Source organism: Scatophagus argus, chromosome 8 (genome assembly GCF_020382885.2).
Source record: "Scatophagus argus isolate fScaArg1 chromosome 8, fScaArg1.pri, whole genome shotgun sequence".
In the NCBI taxonomy this organism is placed as follows: domain Eukaryota; kingdom Metazoa; phylum Chordata; class Actinopteri; family Scatophagidae; genus Scatophagus; species Scatophagus argus.
The window spans coordinates 21,194,147-21,215,410 of record NC_058500.1 but is presented as its reverse complement, the minus strand read 5'-3'; the positions used below and the strand labels follow the sequence as shown (position 1 = coordinate 21,215,410).

Genomic DNA, 21,264 nt, shown 5'->3' with positions numbered 1-21,264 from the left:
TCCTGGTGGCGCTATATAAATATTAGGAAGTAGGTTACAGAGACCTCTTTTAAAAACCATCTGTACTGAAAGTGCCTTTTTTAAAAGGTAAACTCCAGTGTTAGACATATTGTACAGTTCAGATTTATGATGATCTATCTTGCTGACAGTTTAAGCAAAAATCAATGAAACATGGAGATGCTGAAGCACATTTTCAATCACATCATTCTGCGACTGGTCTGGCAGTCTATGGGACAATTTCAGTATTTTCACAGGGATGGCAATGTAAGTAGATACGGATGGGTGATTGTGCTCTCATCTTTTGTATCTTCCTGACTTGCTTCAAGAATGCATTTCTGGCCATAAAGTCTGTAAGCCTTATTATCATTTTCACCCAAAAAAAGACAAGGGAAATCAAACAGAAGTAGAAGTATTTTATCCAATAGCAGAGAGTACAATCATACTTAAGTCTCATATGTGCTGCTTTTGATCTTTCAAGTTGTCATGTGGTGACATGAACTTGAGATAAACCTAAAACGTGTTACAACTTTTAAATCCACAACTTTGAGTGTATGTAAGGATGGGGAGTGGGAATGAAAACATCAGACAAGCCAGATTTAGCAAAAGAACATGTTTAATCTCTCCTTGATGCGTGTCTATTTACACGTAATAAATCTGCAAAATAGGAAAGAGCAGAATATTTACACAGGCGTGAAACAGCCAAAACCTGTCACAGCAGCTTCAAGTCTGAAACTCTTAAAAAGGTATCAGAATTCATAAAGTATTAAAACTCTTTAAGGTACTTTTTTTTTTCTTTCTACCTCTCTCCACTTTAATCTGTGTGAAGGTATTTTACATCCTATGCTCCTTCTCTGAAATGTACTTTAATCAAAGTGAACACTGCAGGTGAGGAAGCTGGAGAAGACTGGAGGGATGAGAAACCTCTGAGTGTTGCCATTGGGGGGGGGATCAAAAATGGCAGATGAGGGGAAGTATTAAGGTTGTGCGGTAGTGAGGAGGTGTCATATTGGAAGGTGTTGCCCATACTGAAAAATAAGTACATTTGACATACACTTGGGAATACATTTACAGATGGCTTTCAGAATATACAAAAAAATGCTGTGGGTTCTTGAAAACATTTTTCTGAAAAAGCCCTTATCCGCTTTCTTTCTGTGTGAGATGTGAAGATTGATTCAACTCTCGTGTTTGTCTGGTAAATATAAAGCTAGAGCTAGGATACAGTTGGTTAGCTTCACTGAATTCTTGAAACAGGAACTGGGATTTTTCACTTTGTTTCCGAGGGTAAAATGATTACAATGCCAATGTCTGTATGTTAAGTACATTGCTGGAGTCAGTTTAGCAAGACTAAGGTCAGGTTAGGTCTAACGACTGAGTTTGGGTCAGCAAGTCTAAAAGCAGGAATGAAATGAAGTAGACAACTTAACATAAGCTACCAGCAACCCCAAAGTTGTTTGTTTTTTTTTAATTTTTTTAGGTGAACAAAATAATTGGAAAAACAAATATTATTACTAAAAGCAAAGTTTTTCTCTATTAGTGCAGCATATTCCTAGTTGGCCAGTTCCAGCTCTCCAACTCTCTCTAAAACCACAAATGGTTTGTACATTTCTGCGTATGTGAGATTAAAGAAAAGAGACTAAATCTAAGACTCAGCCAGCTTCACAAGTGTCAGCTTGTGTATCTTGTCACTGTGTACAGCATGCTTTGTTCATGCTAAACTAGGCTTAACATGCTGACTCCAATTCAGTATTTAAACACATGAGACTGGTATCAGTCTTCCCATCTCACTCTTGGAAAGAAAGCCAATCAGCATATTTAATGGAAATATTGCACTATTCTTCAAATACATCTCGAATGATTATTGTCAAAATGCATATTCAAATATGCTGCTTTGTCCATTTTTGTCAAATACTTTGATTCATACCCTCTGAGTGTATGGAAAAAATACATCGTTTTCAGTATGGGAAGAGGTTGACAAGGCACAGTGAACAGCTCTGTGTCAGTCAGTTGTTGAGAGAATCTCTCCAATCCACCTCCTTCCTTCTCTCGCTCCACCCTCCTCCCTCCTTCATCACTGTCTTTTCCTGTGTGAAAGTTGAACACCACAGATGCAACAGAATGGAAAATGAAGCGATACCATGGCCTTCAAAGCACTTCCTCTGCCTTGCCCAAGCCTTTTCATCTTTTACCCCAACAAGTAGTGAAGCAGAAAACAAGAAGCAAAACCACAAAACAAAAGCACCAGAGACCAAATGGGCCTTAACTCACCCACCAATCACCATGCTGAACTATTTTTTTTCTTTCTTACTCTCTATTAAGAGATCCTTGGGGGTTGCTAACTAAGCCTTGTTACTCTTTCCACACTAAAATCATCTTTACAAGTCTTCATCAAAAGAACAATTGAGCAATTGAATAGCAGTCAAACATCAACGCAGTGGTCCACATCCTCAGTCTATTTCAGTTATTAGGCTAATTAAAACAGTGTTAGAGTGTCTGTTCATGGAAATAACATTACCTCAATTTCACTATTTATCAAGCATAAAGACAAACACTAAATATCTTCAGTGAGGGGGTATTTAGACATCTATTTAGAATGTTAAAATCATTTTATGGAGGAACTGAAAAGCAGATGGATCAAAGATGATTTCTTTTTCTGATGTAGGTGAATTAAGCTTTGGTCAGCTGCCCTGTATGTTGTTTTACCCTGTGTGGATCAGTGGTTCAAGTATTGAAGCACATACAGTACGTTTAATTACGCCCAGACACATATTTATGCTGTCAGACAAAAACATGGCATTGTAGGGTGAACAAACAGGCTATTATTTAAAGATCAGAATATACTTTTTAAAGAGTTTCATAAAACATATTAAATCTAGCAAGAGAAATGTACTTTTTTTGGACTTAAAGTTTTCACTTGACAGCAGTAATATGTGTTTGGTTTGGGTTTCATATGAGTTGATACAGGAATATTTGAAAAAAATGGTTAACACCCTGACAAAGTAAAAGAATATAGACAAGCAAAATTTACCGAGACATGCCCACTGCCGGCCATGTTGGATGTCTTCAATTCTTGGGGCTCAACTGAATGTTCATGTTTCAACTATAAGGAATATATTATATATTGTTCATTTCTATGTGTATATTTATATAGTCATGTCATTGGATTAAACAAGCATTCTGACTGATTTTTAGACTGGCGTGCTAACTAGGTATTCCCTTCATCTGGAGTAGCTAAGATAAGCTAACAGTTAACATGTGGCTAGTACACGATAGTGCCCCATTGTTTTATCGTGATAATTCATTTCAGTGTCATTCTTACCACAATGCAATTCTTATTTTGCCATTTTTCTGAAGCGTATGACTTATATTGGAGGAATTGCTGCTCTAATACACAATCCAAACAGACTAAAGTGAAATTTGCTCAAATTCACCAATCACACCAAACGTAATAGTCACACTTTCATACTGTAAAACAGCAGTGAGTGAACAATTATCACTTGGTCTTGGTACATGAGTGAGTGGTCCATCTGGTGCTCTCTGTGTTGCTCACATATTTAGTCTCCTAGATGCTGGCCTTCTACATTAATGTCAAGCACAAGAATGTGATTTTGTCACTTCAATTTGGATGTGAACATGTATTAAAATGTGGAATTCAGACTTTTCTTCAGACATTTTTGAAACAACTGAATGCGTCAGACAACTTGAAATTTCTTTGTGCCAGCTAGATGAATCCACTGGATTGTAGAGAAGAGCAGCGCTCCCTATGATCACAAAGATTAAAACTAAAAAAATAACAAGACTGTAAGACTGACGAAGAAATAACTGGCATCTTTTGGCATGATTTTTAACTTGTGTGAATAAGTAGTTTTCTTGATCTCATCCATCTGATCTGGTTGTTAAAGTGTCTGATCTGAAGCTCACTTTATAGCTCACACATTTTATAACACACTCTTCCAGAAACATTTTTTCTGTATTTTCTAGCCTTTGTTATTAACCTTGTAGCCTTTTTACACTCATTGGAGAAAGGAATGTCTTGTGTATGTTATGCATATGAATGTGTGTTTTATGCAAGTTAATGTGCAGCATGTACTGGAAGGAAAACATTTTTTTAACCCCCTATAAAACCACAAAGTGAAAGAGGAAGGCCTTCAACTGGTACAAAAACACATAAATCAGGCTACATTTCTTTATCTTTTCATAAATCACATTCACATTTAAAAAGTGAACCTTTGCTTTACCACTTTTACTGCAACCTAGAAAACAAGCCAAAAATTAAACAATACGTTTTAACCATCTTCTACACCAAACTGGCCTTCATTTTGGATGGCACACCTCATAAGTTTTTTTCAGACAAGAGAGGAAGTCTAGAAAACAAGATCAAGAATATGTGAAGCAAGATATATCAGGGTTCAACTTAAGCGACTGCCTTGTGCCTCTGGAGTTTTCTGCTAACAAAGCATGAGGCTGGCTTCCACAGAAATGACTTTTGTCTCATCTAAATCAGCTGACCAAGCCTCCATGTATTTGGTTTCTCTAAAACAACCACAAAAGCACAGTAGGTCAGTTGGCTCACAGGAAACTTCCAGACATAGTTTGTCTTTCTGATACCTTTAGAGCCAAACATGTAGCATATTATCAGCCCCAAGACCTCATGAAATATAGAAAGTGTCTGTAACATATATATTTTGCCATTTACCTATTTTTTAACTCTCACTTTCAGTCACTAATTATGACAACATTTTCATCATAGCACATTTCATCTAACAAAAAGAAGTCTCTTTGCACTAAACAACATTCAAAGTAAAACATGGCACAGGACGACTTTTTCCTTGTGTTTTCATCATGGAAATATCAAATCCTCTTCTCAAACTTATCTTTTATACATTACAATGGAAAACTTTTTGTTTTTTCAATGTTTCATTTGTGTTAAAAACAAAAGGTTTATATTTATATATCTATATATATATATATATTCATATATCCTTTTTCTCTCTTTTGATTTAGCTTTGTTGTGCAAATTCAGCAGTAACACAAGTGGCAGAGCACTGGGGAGAGTAGGCAGTTTGGGGAAAAAAAATAAATCAAATGTAAAAACAAATCAAATTATGACTTATGAAACTGAAAGTGTCCTTTGTTAGACTACAGCAGAGTTCCTGTTGATAGAGGAGTTGAAGAGTCAGTACTGGAGGAAGTTTCCCTGCAAAGTCCTTCCTCCTGGTTGCCCTGCAGTGGCTGCAGCCTTTGTGTTACCAAGCATCCACCCTGCTGAAGTGTCTTTAAGCCAACACACTGACTCTCACACTGAACATCTGTGGCTCCTGCTCTGTAGCTGTCCCTGACCTCTGACCTCTCTGTGGAGGACGTGAACAGAAAAGAGAAATTTCTTACTGGGATCAAGTATCATAATAATATATCCTGGATTTTTATTCATTTTAACCATAGCCTTGGCTGTGGAAAGCCACTAGTTGGCAGTCTGTACCTTTCCTGTAGCATTTCAGCTCTATGTCCAGTATGATGAGTGATGAAAATAATCGCACTCCTGAGCTGAGGTCCATATAATGTGAGGCTGAGGGTGCGCTTGATTTGGTCGTTTGGGGCAGGGTTGGTGGCTCAGAGAGAGAGAGAGAGAGAGAGAGAGAGAGAGAGAGAGAGAGAGAGAGAGAGAGAGAGAGAGAGAGAGAAAGCCAACCCTTTTCAAACTCTGCTGTCTCTCCAGTGTGCTGCTGCTGGATGCTTGTGTCCTTGCAGTCTTTCCTGCTGCTGTTCATTGTTGTTTGTGAGGGTGAGAGCGACAGACTTCAAACGTCGAGGGTCAAAATGTCACAAAGGTTGTCAGGGAAGGCGTGTTGGTTGGCCAGCTCTCTGCTAGCCAAGGCATGTGATTGACCAGTCCTCAGCTAGCCAGGGCCATGGTGTCTATGACCTGCTCCAGCTTGCCGCGGAGCCGTTGTCTGCGCGACTGTTCATCCTTCTGTAGCGCCGACAAGATCTGGAAACAAACGTGAGGAAGATTACACAACATCATCACACATCAATCGGTTATTTCAATCAAATAGCATGAGGCAAAACACACTGGGTGAGTCTTTCAGTAAATGCGTTGGCACTCTGATACACCAGCTCTTTCGCAGAAAGAGGGTTCTGCTGCTCAGTTTCCTTGTTAGTGATTACATTTTAAACTGATGCTGACAACATGGACAGGGTTGGCAGGGCAGATGTGAGGGCCAGTGGGATGTCTATAATGGCATGCTAATGGCCAATGAAAGTGTGTGTACATGAGCACGCGTGTTGGTGTTATTAAGTGTGACATGAAGGGAGGAAGGAGGAGCTGCTGCAGTACAGCTCAGAAAGACTCTGTATTTATGTGTGCATTTGTCTCTGTGTATGTGAGTGTGTTAAGCACATTTGTGCGCATTCATGCCTGTGCATGTGTATGTGCGTGTAAGGTCAGGGCATGTGTTAGAGGCGATAGGGAGTGTGCAGCTGCCTACATCTGGATAATAGGCTGTAATGAAGGGGAGCAGTTGGTTTGAATGGAGCCAGCTGCACGCAGCCAGACTAACTACTGTAATACTGTTGCAATGGAGGGATGGAGAGGAGGAAGTTGGGGAGGGGAAGAGGCTGAGGCGACTTATCTTTCACTCCACAAAAACATGTATAGTTGAGTCAAGTCAAAACATACTCAATCATACGTATATGGACATTAAGATCACAACCACAATTTTTGTTTGGTCCATATTTTAACAGGAAAGACATGAAAATGATATCAATCTTCTCATCCTACTCAAGAACACTAATGAGCGCATTTCCCTATATATTGGACTTTAACAGATAACACACACACACACACACACACATTTTGGTTTGTACAAAATACTCTACATGCAGGTCTTTGGGAAAAAATCACATAAATTGAATGAAGCTCCATTAGCTTCATAATGTGTTAAGCTCATGCCTTAATGTGCATCCTAATGGTGATAATACCTTCCAGCCTCCAGTAATGTGGACTGGTTATCAGTGTAATTGAATTAAAATGACCTCATGGTATTAGTCAAAACAAGAAGAGATGGGAGTGACAGCACATGCCGCTACTCAGTAATTATACCTCTTGTCCATTCTATGTGATTCTATTCCACATGCAGTGGGAGCTCACCTCATCTTTGTATTTGGTGATGTAGGAGTAGATCTCATGCAGCGCAGACATACTGTTGAACTGGCTCAGGTGCAGACGGGACTGCTCCGCTAGGTAGGCACTCATGTCCTGATCGCTGATGGCCGGCATACGGGAGATATCGGAGTAATACCTAGACGAGAAGTTGGGCAGAGTTTTTCACGTATTTGTGTTCCATCCAAAACTTGACTTACTGGCTGGATGTGAAATATTCTGAATGCAAACGGCAGCAGCCAGTGAAAAATCTTCTCACCAGGGGATTGGTTACACGTTCAATATTTAGCCGACGTTTCAGTATCGTGTTCAAGGACACTTGGACAGGACAATGTGGACATGTGAGTGGCTGTACTGCCAACCACAGTTGAAGAGTGGACTGTGTATCAGTCAATAGTGCATATGGGCAGTTATTTTTCATAAGATTCAGCCTCCCTCTCCGCCAGTCTTGACTGAGTATTAACTTGCATCTTTTAAGGTCCATCCTGTCAGAGTAACAACAGCCTTCACATTATCGACTCAATGTTGTCAGTTGCATCCAAGGAGCAAAAAGTACACTGAAAGTGAGGCAGGCAGAAAACATACTGCACAAACAGTGCAGTATATTAAAAATATATTCCAATATTGAGCTGTACTGGGACCTCTTTGCAGAATCCATATCTCAACCATCTCAAGGTTTAGTGCAGCAGGGCAGGCTGGGGTTGAGTGTTGGTTAGGAGGCATAATAGAAACAAGGTCTAACTGCACCCAATTAACCATCACCTATAAATCCTTATCTCATACTGCCTCCAAATACTCTGCAAGCCTTGGGACTGTAGCACATTCAAGCATGTTGCTCAAAATAAATAAATGGACCTTGTGCCAGGATGACTGTCTGCGATTCTGTTTTTAGCTCCTGAGTGCTGTAGCAGCACAAAAGGACAAAGAAAGTACAATGGCACATTTACTTTAAAACTAACATAGTTTAATCAAATGATTTTGATTTATACATCATCTAATTTCCACCAGCAGTTGAAGCAGTTGAAGCCTGAGCAAAAATCAACTTTTCTATCATTGCATCCCACATCAGTACATGCTGTTTGCCCAACAAAATTAATTTGAGACTACTGGACTGTTGGACTGGACCACCCCAAAAGTGGAAATAATGACCGTGGCATGCGTTGGTAAAGCATATCTTATCGAGAGTTCAGTTAAACATTCTGGAGCCGAACAAAAAGATGCAGGGTGTACCAGAGGACATTTCTTTCAGACAGATGGCAAACACTTGCTACAAATCCATCTTTCATCAGTGTGTTTTCTTACCTCATTTGCTTCTTTATAGCTGAGGTGGATTTAAAAATCACATAGCAAATTTAAAATGTCATAGACTGAACTGGTACTACTAATAATTTTTACACTCTACACTGTGTTATATTTAGAGGCCTGGAGCAACCTTGCGGTAATTAAAATGCATGATTTTTTTTTCTACTAATTTCATTCAACTATGTGCTGTCTGCTCCGTCAAAGGTTTTTAATGCCAGTACCAGAAAACGTTCAAGCTCTTATGTTTGTATAATCATTTATTATTAACTTAGTAGTTAACTTCGATCTGACCACTGCAACATATTTTAATTTTAAGACAAGTTTGCAGTCAACCTTTTTTAGCTCCAAAGTTATTTTAATGAAATGTAATAATTCCATATAATTGAATTACATAAGTTCAGTGTAAAGGATTACATTTCATTAATTCATTTAATTAAAAAAAAGTTTTTTCCATCATATGTAGTCAGTGTAAATAAATTTAATAACTTAGTCTGATTAAATTAAAGAAATGCAAACCTATAAACCTTACATGTCTATTCAGTTGTTACGAGGAACTTCCACATATAATGTTTTCTTTCAAGTGTTTATTAAAGTATTACACATAATTTATATAATAAATTAATTATTCTGTTTCATGTAATAAATCACATTCAATTTATTGAATTTAATGTGACAATTTACACTGAACTTATGTCACAGAATTATATGGGAATTTTCCATATCATTTTCGAATTTAACGTGGTTGATTTGGATGTAAGTGTGTCAGAGTTCAGCTTTGACTCACCTCTCTACCCAGTTCTTGTAGTTGGGGATGTCTTTAGCGTAGAGAAGCTTATTTGAAGGCGAGTCTTTTCCTAGTTTGTGTTCTGACGTAGAACAGGAGTCCATGAAGGTCTGGGCCACCACAGACAGACAGGCATCCGTGATGCTGTTCTTATGGATGTCAAATACAAACTGGGGGTTCTTGATGACGTTCACCCAGAACCGCAGAGGAAGACTGCAAAGGGAATACAGAATAGACATTTTTTAAAGAAACATATTTAATTGAGTGTAACCTCGCAGTTTCCTGTATTACCATGCACCTTCCCACAGATGTCTCGTACACCACCTTTAAAGTGATTGAGTACTTTGCATTGTTTGCTTATTTTACTTTTGTTCATAGTGCACTGTATCATTTTCATTTTCTGATTATTGCCTTGTGTGGGTGCCACTTCCCTCAGGCAAGGCAGCAGCTTACCAGAAGAAAATGCAATTGGTCAGATCTTTATCAAATGTTGACCTAAATGCTCTGCAAGTGCATAATGAATTGCTAGTCTGAAGATGTTATTAAATCATCCAGTAAATTAAGACCAAGCATCCAACACAGCAGCTATTTTAATTTTTGTGCAATCTGCAGACCTGGATTTATTGATTTAATGACTTTGGTATGCAGCGTTCAAAAAAAGATATTTGCTTTCCAGCCATTTGCAGATTGGGTATGCGTTACCACCACATGCTTTTACAGGTCATTTAAACACACTTTAACAAATAATTTCTTGTCCATTAATAATTAACCAACCCCTAAGAACACAGAGATCTTCAGAGAATAACTACAGTCAACTGACTCAGAAAAAAATTAACAAAATGGTAACTCAGCCAGTGATGTCAGAAATGTAATATCTATGTGTATGTGAAATTTTCTGAACAGATGTGCCATCTTTGAACACTGTAATACTTTATTCAGTAGCGACAGGTGAAAAGCAAGGTCACTTACCAGTTGCTCTTCCAGGTATGTCGTACATCATAGTCTGTGATGGAGTGTTTGTCAGCCTGTTCGTCTAGGAAGTCGAACATATACTTGATGGCCAGCGGCAACGCGCTTCCTCTGTGTGCTGTGCTGAAGATGGTCTCAAACAAGTCATCCACAAACTTCTGTAACGTACCCTGAACGGAAGGATGATAACAAAGAGAGAACAAGAAAACCTTGAAAGGATGAAATAAACTGTAATTCCTTATGTCATTTTAATCCTGGGTTGTTTTATGTTGTTGTTTGAATGGTTCTTTTAACTGTAACTTCTAAAGGTAGTTGTAGTTATTTTGGTAATTTTGATGTCCGTGGTTTCTGTTTTATAATTTTATGTAACTGTTTTTCATGCGCACATTAGTGATTTAAGATGGCTGAGTGACGTTAGACACTAAGGTTTTAAATTGTTGTATGAGCTGTGATTTCATGTCTGACAAGCATTTGGCTGGTAGTTTGTCACTGATTCCTTTGGACATTTTAAAACATCACCTTTATTTTGGTAACTCGCTTTGACCTTTGCTTTTAGAGAGTGTTTAGTTGTTTTTTCTTACTTATATTGATTTTGGTCATTCATGTGTTCAGCATTTTTATGCTGCTATTCAAGATCAATCCACCCACCCTAAAAAAAAACCGAAAGAAACACCACTTGAAAACATTTAGTTATAAATCTACCTGTTAATTGGAGGAGACGACAGAAAAGCTGATGTAGAGAATGACAGCAAACAAAGTTTCACTCTGGTGTGTGAAAGAACACAGTTTATCATTTCCTCCCACTTGTTTCCACAGCACCAGAATGGGCCTTAAGTGTGTTCACTCTGGTATGAATGGCCCCAGTGGGAATCACAGCAATAACTCTGTTGCTGTGACAGAATCACGAACAAGAACCCCAGCCCTTGGATTTGGATAGTGCTTTCCTCCAATGGCAATACTTCAGTATAATTACATCAAATGTATCTAAATGAATTTCCCTAACAACACATTTGTTTCCTGGACTTCTCCATCTGGCAGAATCTATTACCACGGAAATGTTTGGGGATTGTATTTAGTCAGCCGTTGCAAAATGGAACAGGAATGAATTCTGTCCCAATCTAAAAGTACTGAGATCTGCATCGACAAAAAGCCCGGGCAGACAGACAAAGAAAGACAGCCATTGAGAGACAAGAACAAGATGAGCCTCTCAATTGCATTTGCTGTCTGTTTTTTTTCATACATGCATGGCCAAACCTTCAGTCCCTCAGTGAATTACCCGTTTCCTGACACCTATCGTACCTGGCTTCCTGCACTCTGAACCACAACTCCATTTTTTATTAATCCGTGTCTTCTTATTACCAGTGAAAATTGAAAAGCTGGCTCTCTTGTACTTGCTGCCGTCTCCCTTCTACATTTAGGAAAGAGATGGTAAAAATGGTAAACAGCAAAGGAGGAAAAGCTTCTGGATGCTTTCTCATATTGGTAGTTAGGCAGATTAGGCAAGGGTTATAAAAGCCAACTCTAAACTCATTTCAAATATACAAAACTACCAGCCAGTTTACAACCTTTCCTGTACAAAGGTGTAGAGCATGCAGTTTTTGCACAAGTCTCTGAATTCCTCAAATCAAGCGAGTATGGTTTCAAGAATGAGTCAGCTTCATTCGCCTCAAATTGCACTGCTGTCACTGATCCTTCAGTATGGAAAAGAGTTGAGTCCATGCTTCACTTTCTTTTCACTGGGGTACCACAATCATCGGTAGTTGGACCTCTTCCCTTCTCAATATACAAGTCCACCCGTCTATCTGCTCACATGATTTTTCTTATGCTTATGACACCATGCTCTGTCTTTCCTTGCTGTCAGATGACCTCACTGTCTTGGCACGGATCTCAGATGTAGGCATTGTGATTGATGATCAACTAAGTTTCTCTGAGTATGTTGCATTTGTCACTCGGTCATGTGCCTCCGCACTACATTAAATTAGAAAGATAAGGTCTTACTTGACCAAATATGCTTCTCAGCTCTTCTCAGGCCTTCCAACATCCTTGCCGGCGTGACTGGTTAAATCTCATTAAATGAGTGAGTTGGATCACTCTGCTTTAAAGAACTCATAATGTCAAAAAAGAGTTTTAGTGGTAAGTGTCACTGTACCAGAATGATTCAAATTTTTTCCCCCCTGACTGGAGTGAGATGTTAAAACATTGTTGTGTAGTTGACTTCTCTGTGTCTTACTTTTGTAGCTAACAGCCTGGTAAGGTAGATCTCAGAGACCATCTTGCTGCCTCGGTCACCCTCCCTCTGGTCCGAGTGGTCGTGGTTCTTCACCAGATGCCACAATTTGGTTCCACTCTCCAGGTCAGGGGTGATCATGGGTGTTCGGGATCGTAGACTGTCTGGACTACTGGCTGTCCTGAGCATACTCTCTATGGCCAGTAACAAACAGAAGACAAAATTATTTGAAAGAACTATGTCAGCTTGTGTTAGATACCTCCTCATTCAAGTTTCATTCAAGGCTCATTTTCATTAATATAGCCCATAGCTCATTTTAAGAGTTTCAGAGATTTTCAGAAACCAGAAAATAACCAATTATTTTTTACAGGCTATACCATAGAACTAATGGATTTTCTCTTTACCTGATAGGTAAGCTAGCAAATAAACCAATGATCACCTATAACAAAGTATCCCCCCACCCAATCATCTATCTGTGTTTCATGATTCATGGCATGAGTGTCAAAGTTGATTAGAGAGAAGCAAGGAGATGCATATCTATGACTGTTTCAGTTAGGACGGAGAGAAAAAAAACAGAGATGAGGTGCCCAGGAGGGAGAGTGGTTCTGCTGAGTGGTTGCTACTCCTGGGGAAGAAGGATGGACAGCAGAGGTGGAGAGATAAGAGAGGGAGAGTTGCTGATGCATGCTGCCATCCCTTCATGTTTGGGTGAAGGATGGAGAGGAGAGGAGAGAAGAGACAGGTAAAAGAGGTGGGGGGGCTAAATGGACAGAGTAACAAAAAGGTCAGGGGAGCGAGGGGTGAAATGGAGAGTAATGGGAGAGCACAGGATAGAAAAATCAGAGAGGCTGAGTGAGGCGGTGTCTAGTGCTGTTGTTGCTTTTGCCAGCAGGGTGCTGAGTGCCTTTGATTCCAAACCCATCATGGACACTGGTGGCCAACATTTACCTGTGTTCAAAAACATACCCTCCTACACATGCACATCCCTGCACAAGAACGTTCCAGCTATTTTTTTCTACACTACACCAGCACGGTGTAGGTTTCCATTCATACAGGCTCAACTTTAAGTATTTGTCATGACATATGGCACAGATTGGCTATAATAAATCTTTCAGTACTCTCTGACTCATATGAATCCTGGTGGTTGTGTCATTCCACAGGAAACTGTCACTGGGCTCTGCAGTTCTGCAGTTCAATTACACAAAACCTTTGAGTGTCTTTCAGCTCGTTCCTTGGGTTTCCGGCCCAAAACTTTAAAGCTTTGGTTCAGTGTCATTGCTTTAATCAGCACCCATTTTGGCTGCAGAAGGCTGCTATCTAGAATCAAGCAGCATTCAGAGCAAGAATGGCAACTTGATGGTGAACACCATGAACATTTAGCAGCCACAGAGCCAAATTATTGTCTCAGGAGTTGGTGGACAGAAAAACAGAGGTAAAAATAGAGTAAATATTTGCTACTAGATGGACATAAACATGACTCCATTAATGTTGCTCCATATCTACTCTAACATATCCAACATATTCATCTAACTCTAACATATTCCAAATGATCTTTTGACACTGCTGTATTTACAGCTTATTTCTGCTGCCCCCAGCAATAAAAGGATGCATGTTTAAAAAATTAATCAATGAAAAAAACAAGTAAAAATGGTCAACTTAACACTAACCCTGTCCTTGTCTTGACCTCTCTGGTGATTCAAACATGAAATAGAATAGAATGTTACTATAGGCAGTATAAGCAAAGGTCTCACCGTGGAACATTTTCATGTGCCACAAATGTCGTGTGTATCACACCACTGCAACATGATTCCAAATGACTTCCAGTCGAGGACCATATGTTGCTTATCCTTCCTCTCACTTTTCTCTGTACTCCTCAAAATTTGTATGAGCAGTTTCAGAAAATGTCCAGTTTGCTGTGAATCTACAGTAGATCAGATACACTGACATCAGTCGTGCTTAACTGAGGGTCAGTACCCTCTCTGTATCACTGGATCCCTTTTTTTAATTACAGAGTAATTTATCTTCTGTGTAGTTTAATTTTCCTGTGAAGTCAAGCATATTGATGCTGGGTGTCCGTCTATCACTGACTGCCAGGTGTCTCTCACCCAGTCAGCTGGGGATTGAGGTGTCTACTTTAATGTCTGTCATTTATGGAGTGCTTGGAAATAGCCGTGGAATGGCCTTGGCCTGGGCTGATAGCAAAGGATAAAAAGGATTGCCATTCAGTTGGAGGGAGGTGAAAAAAACAATGGAGCACAATCATGGCCACCATAAACAAAGAGTAAGAGCGAATAAAGGAGTTAGGGGGCGTGGGGGTAGGCTGATAGCTGCAGGGAGGGGAATCATTGAGAGAACCTTTTAAATAGCATCAAGAGGAGAATGGGAATCGCACCGTATCTACTGAGGCTCTTGGTGAAGGTGGAGGAGTTGGAGATGTTATAGGCAGAGTTCTGCTTTGGCACCAGGGCGATGACTGAGCCATCTGTTACCTACACAACAAAACACAGAGCAGAAACACTCAGTGCATGAATCCAACTCAGCTGTCAACTCTTGCCTATGCCTATTTCATGTGCCGCCCTACCTGATAGTGAGCCAGTGTGTTCAGTCTTTTCCAGTCGTTGTCGATCTTAGTTGTGACATCTTCATCTTGCAGAATGATTCTGGCCATCCGACCCTGACGCCATTCTTCAGGAAAACCGAACAGAGGTTTAGAATAAAGAGCTGAAGTGCTCTGTGTGGCACTGCGTGTGAAATTAAGTCCTTAAAAACATCTTGGAATGAGTTCAGATGTCATTTTATTTTATTCACTGCACAGTCTTGTATTTTCTCTATTTGAAATGCATTTCTTTATTGCACGTAGGGTTTGTCAGTATGCTTCTCCCTTTACTCAAATGACTCTGTAGTACGCAGAATAGTGTTTCTCATAGTGACAAACACAGACAAAATTAACAGCTGACTCCTACTCTTCTCCACAGCTCTACAGAGAGTTTTAACATCTTTCAGCTCATTGTTTTGGTTTTATGTCCCCGAACTTCACTGTTTTGGATTAATGCAGGTTTAATGACACAATTAATTGATCCCAGTCCCTGTTTCTAGTGTTCATTGTGGCTGTTTTCCACACAAAATCAAGTAATTCTGTCTTTTAGAATTAAAAATTATAATTAAGCAAAAAAAATAAATAGGCATAAGAATATGTCACATGCACTTCCATAGGTAATGCCCCTCTGACAAAAAGTGCAAAGAGAAATGAACTCTTACTGGTATGGAGAGCTTTGAGTTTGAAGAGTAAATTACAGTGTTGGACTATGTATTTAAGACAATTTGACATCCTCACTCCCTCTCCTCTCTATTTCGATAATCAATTAATTGTTTCATTTTTGAAGTGAAAATATCAAACATTTGCTGGTTCCATCTTCTTAAAAGTAAGAATTTGCTGCTTTTGTTTGTTTGTTTGAATGATAGTAAATGAATGAATAAATGAGCCTTTTGGTTTGAGACTGCTGCTTGGACAAAAGAATTATTATTTATCAATTAACAATTTGTCACAATTTCTTGTGAATGTTGTGAATGAATTTTTTTCAGATGTTTTCATGATTTATTTAGACCATAAATAAATCAAGAAAACATCTGACAGATGAATCGATAATAAAAATAATCATTAGCTGCATAATAATCCATAGTTAGTGGAGTTAGTTAGTGGATATATAGGAAATTACATTTGTGTCAGTATGATCAAACTAAAAAGGAGTGATAGAACTAAATAATTTGACAGAAGCAGCGGGACCTGACAGACATTATTCAATGAAAAAAACAAAAAAAAAAACAAAAGATAAAATAAGATCAGACAGAACTTTATTAAACCTGAAGGAAATTGTTGAGAGCACCTCGAGCAGGCTGAGACAGCGCCTGCGCACTAATTATGGAAAAGACTAATAGTTTAGTTAATTAGCAGAATAATTGGAGATAATTTGTTTGCTTCAGCGAGTTTCAGTCTGTAAAATTCCTACTTCCTGCTGATATTTAAGAGGTTTTGTTGATCATGCTGACACAAATCTGATTCCATCTGCCTCTGGATGTACCATATTGGCCATCAGAATTTGAATGAATTATTGTTCAGTCCACATGTGTCATACAGTTTGAACACGCTGTGCTGTTTGACTTACCCAGGTCCATATCAGAAGCCTTGGGCCTCTGTGAATAGGGACTGCCCTTGTAGACAGCATCGAGCAGCTTCTCTTTGACCTGAGTGATGGTGTCACAGTTCAGACACTTGACCGTCACCTCAGGGGCATTCTCATTCTCTGGGTTTACACAGTGTAACGTCTGGCAGAAAAAAACAGGTGGAAACAAAAGAAATCAGGCTGAAGCAGAGACCCTATAAGAACAGTGCCAACTGGTGACATGTTTACATGATTATTTTGGGTGCATCTGAATATTTTCACACCTAGTTTGTTTTCACCAGCTATTTAAAAATCTGGACATTTTCCTTGTCTATTCACTCTTTTTGAGGCTATAGTAATTCAGCTTTCAAACTTAGGCACAAAATAACAGTAGCAGATCCAGAGGACAAGTAGGTTTGTGTGTATGTTCCCAATCCAAACCTGAAGTGCTTTGTTTGGAGAGAGAATGTGATTAATGCTGGGCAGTAGTTGGGTCGCTTCACAGCCAGATCACATTCTCCCTCCAAACTCAACTGACACTGGAACTCCATGTTTACCCTGGAAGAAATTTCCTAACCCACAACAGAATCCTCTCAAATTAAGCAACCAATGGCTACTGCATTAGAGCTTGCTTTCAAATTTTCATCATTGTCAGATGTAACTAATGCTTAACAACCCATCAAGTGATTTAGAGTAAAGCAGACAAGCCTCAAGACACAGCAAGTTTACTGACCAGTGTTTTGTAGTCAATCTGCTGCCTGATGAGCTTGTCCTCGCTGAGAGAGTAGCGGGCTTCTCCTGTGATGGCGTCTATGGGTCCCTTCTCCATCTGCTGCTTGATGGCACAGTAAAGCATGAACAGAGGCTCCCCAGCACACTCCTGTTGAGGGAGGAGACAGAAGGAGAAGAGTTGCCAGCAGTTCAACTGACTGATTCTCCTGCCTCAGAGTCTTTCATTTGAATAATTATGAGAGGCCTAAAGAGGTGAAACTGTCCAGGAAAAAAGCAAAAAGTAGAGAAAATTCAAAACAAAACGACAAACAGATTTTATTTCCCCCTTCTGATGAATCTTACCTTCTCTGTTGCTTTCTAGTGGAGGTAAAAATGTGTTAAAATACAGTATATCTAAGTATATACATTTTATAGGTGCAATTATTAAAGCTGCAGCAAATTAGTGTCAGGAGCACAAAACTCTGTGTCCTCACAGTTGTTCAATTTAGCCTGGAAATTACTGTGAGTATTGACGTAAAAGAGCTCAGTCGCACTTCATCTGATCTGCATAGAGTGTCGTTATATAAGGTCAAACAACAAGCTGTTTTGGCACGTCTGAAGAGCAGAGAATAAAAGTGTTTTCTGCTGCTGATCTTGCAGTATTGGGCGAAAAGTAAACAATCTTAGAACTAGAAAGCGTGCATTTCCCACAAGAGGAAGGCTGTGCATGAGGGAATATTAGTTAAATAGCCTGGTGTTTTCATCTCAAAAAAAACAAAAAAAAACCCATCAGTCTGAATTCCTTTGAATAGATTATTTTTGAAACAGATACAAACTAATATAAATACTTACCAGTGCTTTAAATATTTACTGGTTGTTTCACTCATATCACTTGGAGCAGTAGTCAAACATAAAAGTGAGGAAGCAGCAGGAGGATACTGCAGTAAAATCATGTGAAACATACAGCGAGCTCAACACAACACCTGGGACGTGTGTGTGGACGTGTGTGTGGACGAGTGTGTCCATTCTCCCACCCTCTTTATGCATCAGTGTATCATCCCCACAGATTTTACACCTCCTTCTCCCAGATGTTACCTTTCAGACCAAACTTGACCTGCTGCAGCAGTCAGTGTCCACTGATGAGATGGGTGTTGCAGCTTTCTGTGTTAATTAACGTTCCCTCCTCCCACATTTTGTACCGCTGAATGGGAACGCCTTAAAATAAATGTTGCATGAGACCAAATTGTGTCACCTTTCTTCTGTTTTACCAGCACAAAAAGGCTGTTTAGCACCTGTCCACAAATCCTTAGAAAACATCCTCATTTGCGTCTAATGGCAGAAATCCTCTGCTTTAGTTAAACTGGTCTTTATGCTTTTCAGCAGGCTGTTTTAAGTCCATATGTGTAAGATGTGTATAAAATGTAGGCTGACATGCATGGTGCTTAGATGCTTTTTTCTGTCTCGGCATGCGAAAACAGAACCCATCACAAGTCCTATCTTTTCATCTATCATCTCTTCACAGTGCCTCGTGAAGCAGTATTAGCATAAAACTGTTATAACACCTTTATGAGGCGATAAAGCCATCAAGTGACTGGTCAAACGGAACTTGTTTTTTATTATTATTAGATTTTTAAAGGCAGATATAGAGGTCACTGCAGTTGGAATCCAGTCCGGAAGATGTGGATGAAAAGCACAGACTGAAATCAATACAGCTGATACAATTTTGGAAATAAGATCTAAAAAACATCTAAAAAATGACAAGTGGGTGAATCAACCCTAAGGGATTTATTTCTTTCTTTTTCCAGTCTAGAGAACTGACTGAAAGCATGTTATTTAAATCTTTTCAGCTCCATCCCCACCATTTTCATCTCTTATGTGACCAGACACAGATGTTATAAATATGTTTCCCACTCTCCCCTCCATCAAAGACACTTGCCAATCAATAGCGTCATTAGTCATCACTCGGGTCCAAGGAAAACACTCCCAACTGAAGTAGCAGCAGTTTAGAGGGGAGAGAGAGGACACATCATGGCCAATACTCATCCCGACGAGAGCTTAATGATCGACCGCGCAGTGCTCAGAGAGATACTTCAGACTGTGTGTGTGCGTGTGTGTGAACAGGAGAAAGTACTAATTTATCTGTCTCACCTTCACGCACACTCTACAACTCGCTTTTTCTTTCCAACACACATTCCTTTTTTTGCCCTCCTCTCCTCGGTAAAATCAATCCTCACCACCTTACTGCTATCTCCTCTCTCTCTCTCTCGCTCACATCCACACATCACCTTTTTCATGCAGATACTTTTGATTTTGGATATGATGCAAATGCACGGGATGGATATGATGTCAACCTAATGGGTAATAACCAGTTCAGTTATTGAATCATACTTCACACCAGATTTTGGGGAGGTAGCTTCCAGATTTGGTCAGATTTTTGCCTTGTTTCGTGCTATTTGGCAACTTTAACAATAAAGAGGCTTTGGAAACAACACCATTGTCTTGGAAACAAGACAATGTATGACATTTGTATGATGTCCTTGAGGAGTCAAGCTATCATCATTTTGTGTTTCTCCTTACTTCCACATAAGTAGCTTTAAATGTAGCCTGTGGTGTGGCCACAAGCGGCAAATATCAGCTTGCAAATACATCTGTTAGACATCAAGAGAAACAGTGAATGTAAACAGAACTTTTGCAAATCAATCAATGTGCTCCACTGCCTGTTTCTCTCTTAGAACATTTCTTTGTTTGCAAGAAAACACAAATCTCCTAAATCAGTGGTTTCCACTCATGGGGTCACAAAATCTTCATCCAGTGTTTGTTTTTTGTTTTCATGTCAATTATTGAAAAAACAAACAAAAAAAAATTCTCTAAAAATGTACAAGACCTATAATCAATCAGTCAATAATTTTAGATTAACAATGGATGACTGTGTGTAATTTGAAGGGTGTTGCTGGCAGTGGCAAACCCACAAAGAGCATCTTTCAACTCATTTTGGTTTTGGAGTGTACACCTTTACTGTTTTGGTTCCTTCTCATTGCTCTCACAGCAACAAAGTTAAACATTTTAAAAGTTAAACTGAAGAGACAGATATTTCCCTATATTTCCCTACACAAGCAACGATTTATTAACAACATTCACTGTAAAAACCTTAAAGGTGATAACGTCAGTACTGTACTCACAGCTTGTTTATGTGGTGTCCAAGTTGCCCAAAAGTTGGTGCAGGTTTAAATAAAACTAGGAGAGCAGTGGTTTTAAATCTGACAATCACTAGTTGCAAACTAATGTTCTTGGTGGTCTCAACACAGTGACAAAAACATCATCTGATACACGTGCTGAGAAACACATGGATAAACTGATGTGCTGTTCTTCTTTTTTATTTGTCCCTCATCAGCCTTTTCTACAACGCTGTTATGTGCTACCTATGCCTTTCCTGCTGTCTTCTTTAATTTTGCCCTTTACTTGATTACATGAATCCTCTCCCCTCCTCCTCCTTTCTGTCTCCACTTTTTACAGTCCTTACACCACTCCTCATTTTCCCCTTTATCTCCCACCTCCTTCCTGCCTCTCCTCCGCTTTCCCTCTTCAGCCTTTTCCTCTTCTTAACTCCTAATTGTCATGTCCCTGTATTCTTGTTCCCTCTCCCCACCACATCGGAAGTCCACCTCTAACCCCATTCCTCTCCACCTTCCCGCCTCTCCCAACAACCGTTCTCGTCTTTCTTCCTTTCCTCGTTCCCCCGCTGTACACTTTAAGAACCTCGTTAGCATCTGGGCCAATTAGGTGGGCAAGCTGCTAATGAGGCAGAGCGAGCATACATCACAGCGCTTCCGCTTTCGCTTTCCTCGCTTGGCCACTGCATGCTAGTCTAGGACATTTGCCTTTACTCACTATAGTGGCTTCATTAAGGCTCCATAATTTCATGCTGACATTTAGATTTTGGGAATATAATGAT

At 39.5% G+C, this 21,264-nt stretch overlaps 1 protein-coding gene across 4 annotated transcripts in view; it reads right to left on the bottom strand.

The window, feature by feature from the left end:
- Nucleotides 1–600: 600 nt before the first annotated feature.
- The window catches only part of LOC124063494 (plexin-A1-like), a 279,266-nt gene continuing 258,602 nt past the window's right edge, over nt 601–21,264 (bottom strand). For 3 of the 4 annotated variants that reach the window (XM_046397214.1, XM_046397216.1, XM_046397215.1), the window contains 9 exons: nt 17,335–17,481; nt 16,605–16,764; nt 15,023–15,126; nt 14,834–14,930; nt 12,445–12,635; nt 10,215–10,384; nt 9,246–9,458; nt 7,148–7,298; nt 601–5,986 (listed from right to left, as the gene is read on the bottom strand). In XM_046397214.1, coding sequence (XP_046253170.1) covers nt 5,891–5,986; nt 7,148–7,298; nt 9,246–9,458; nt 10,215–10,384; nt 12,445–12,635; nt 14,834–14,930; nt 15,023–15,126; nt 16,605–16,764; nt 17,335–17,481 — 1,329 coding nt within the window. In that variant the 3' untranslated portion in view covers nt 601–5,890. The remainder of the gene's footprint in view (nt 5,987–7,147; nt 7,299–9,245; nt 9,459–10,214; nt 10,385–12,444; nt 12,636–14,833; nt 14,931–15,022; nt 15,127–16,604; nt 16,765–17,334; nt 17,482–21,264) is intronic. The other variant, XR_006844116.1, reaches the window with a different exon arrangement.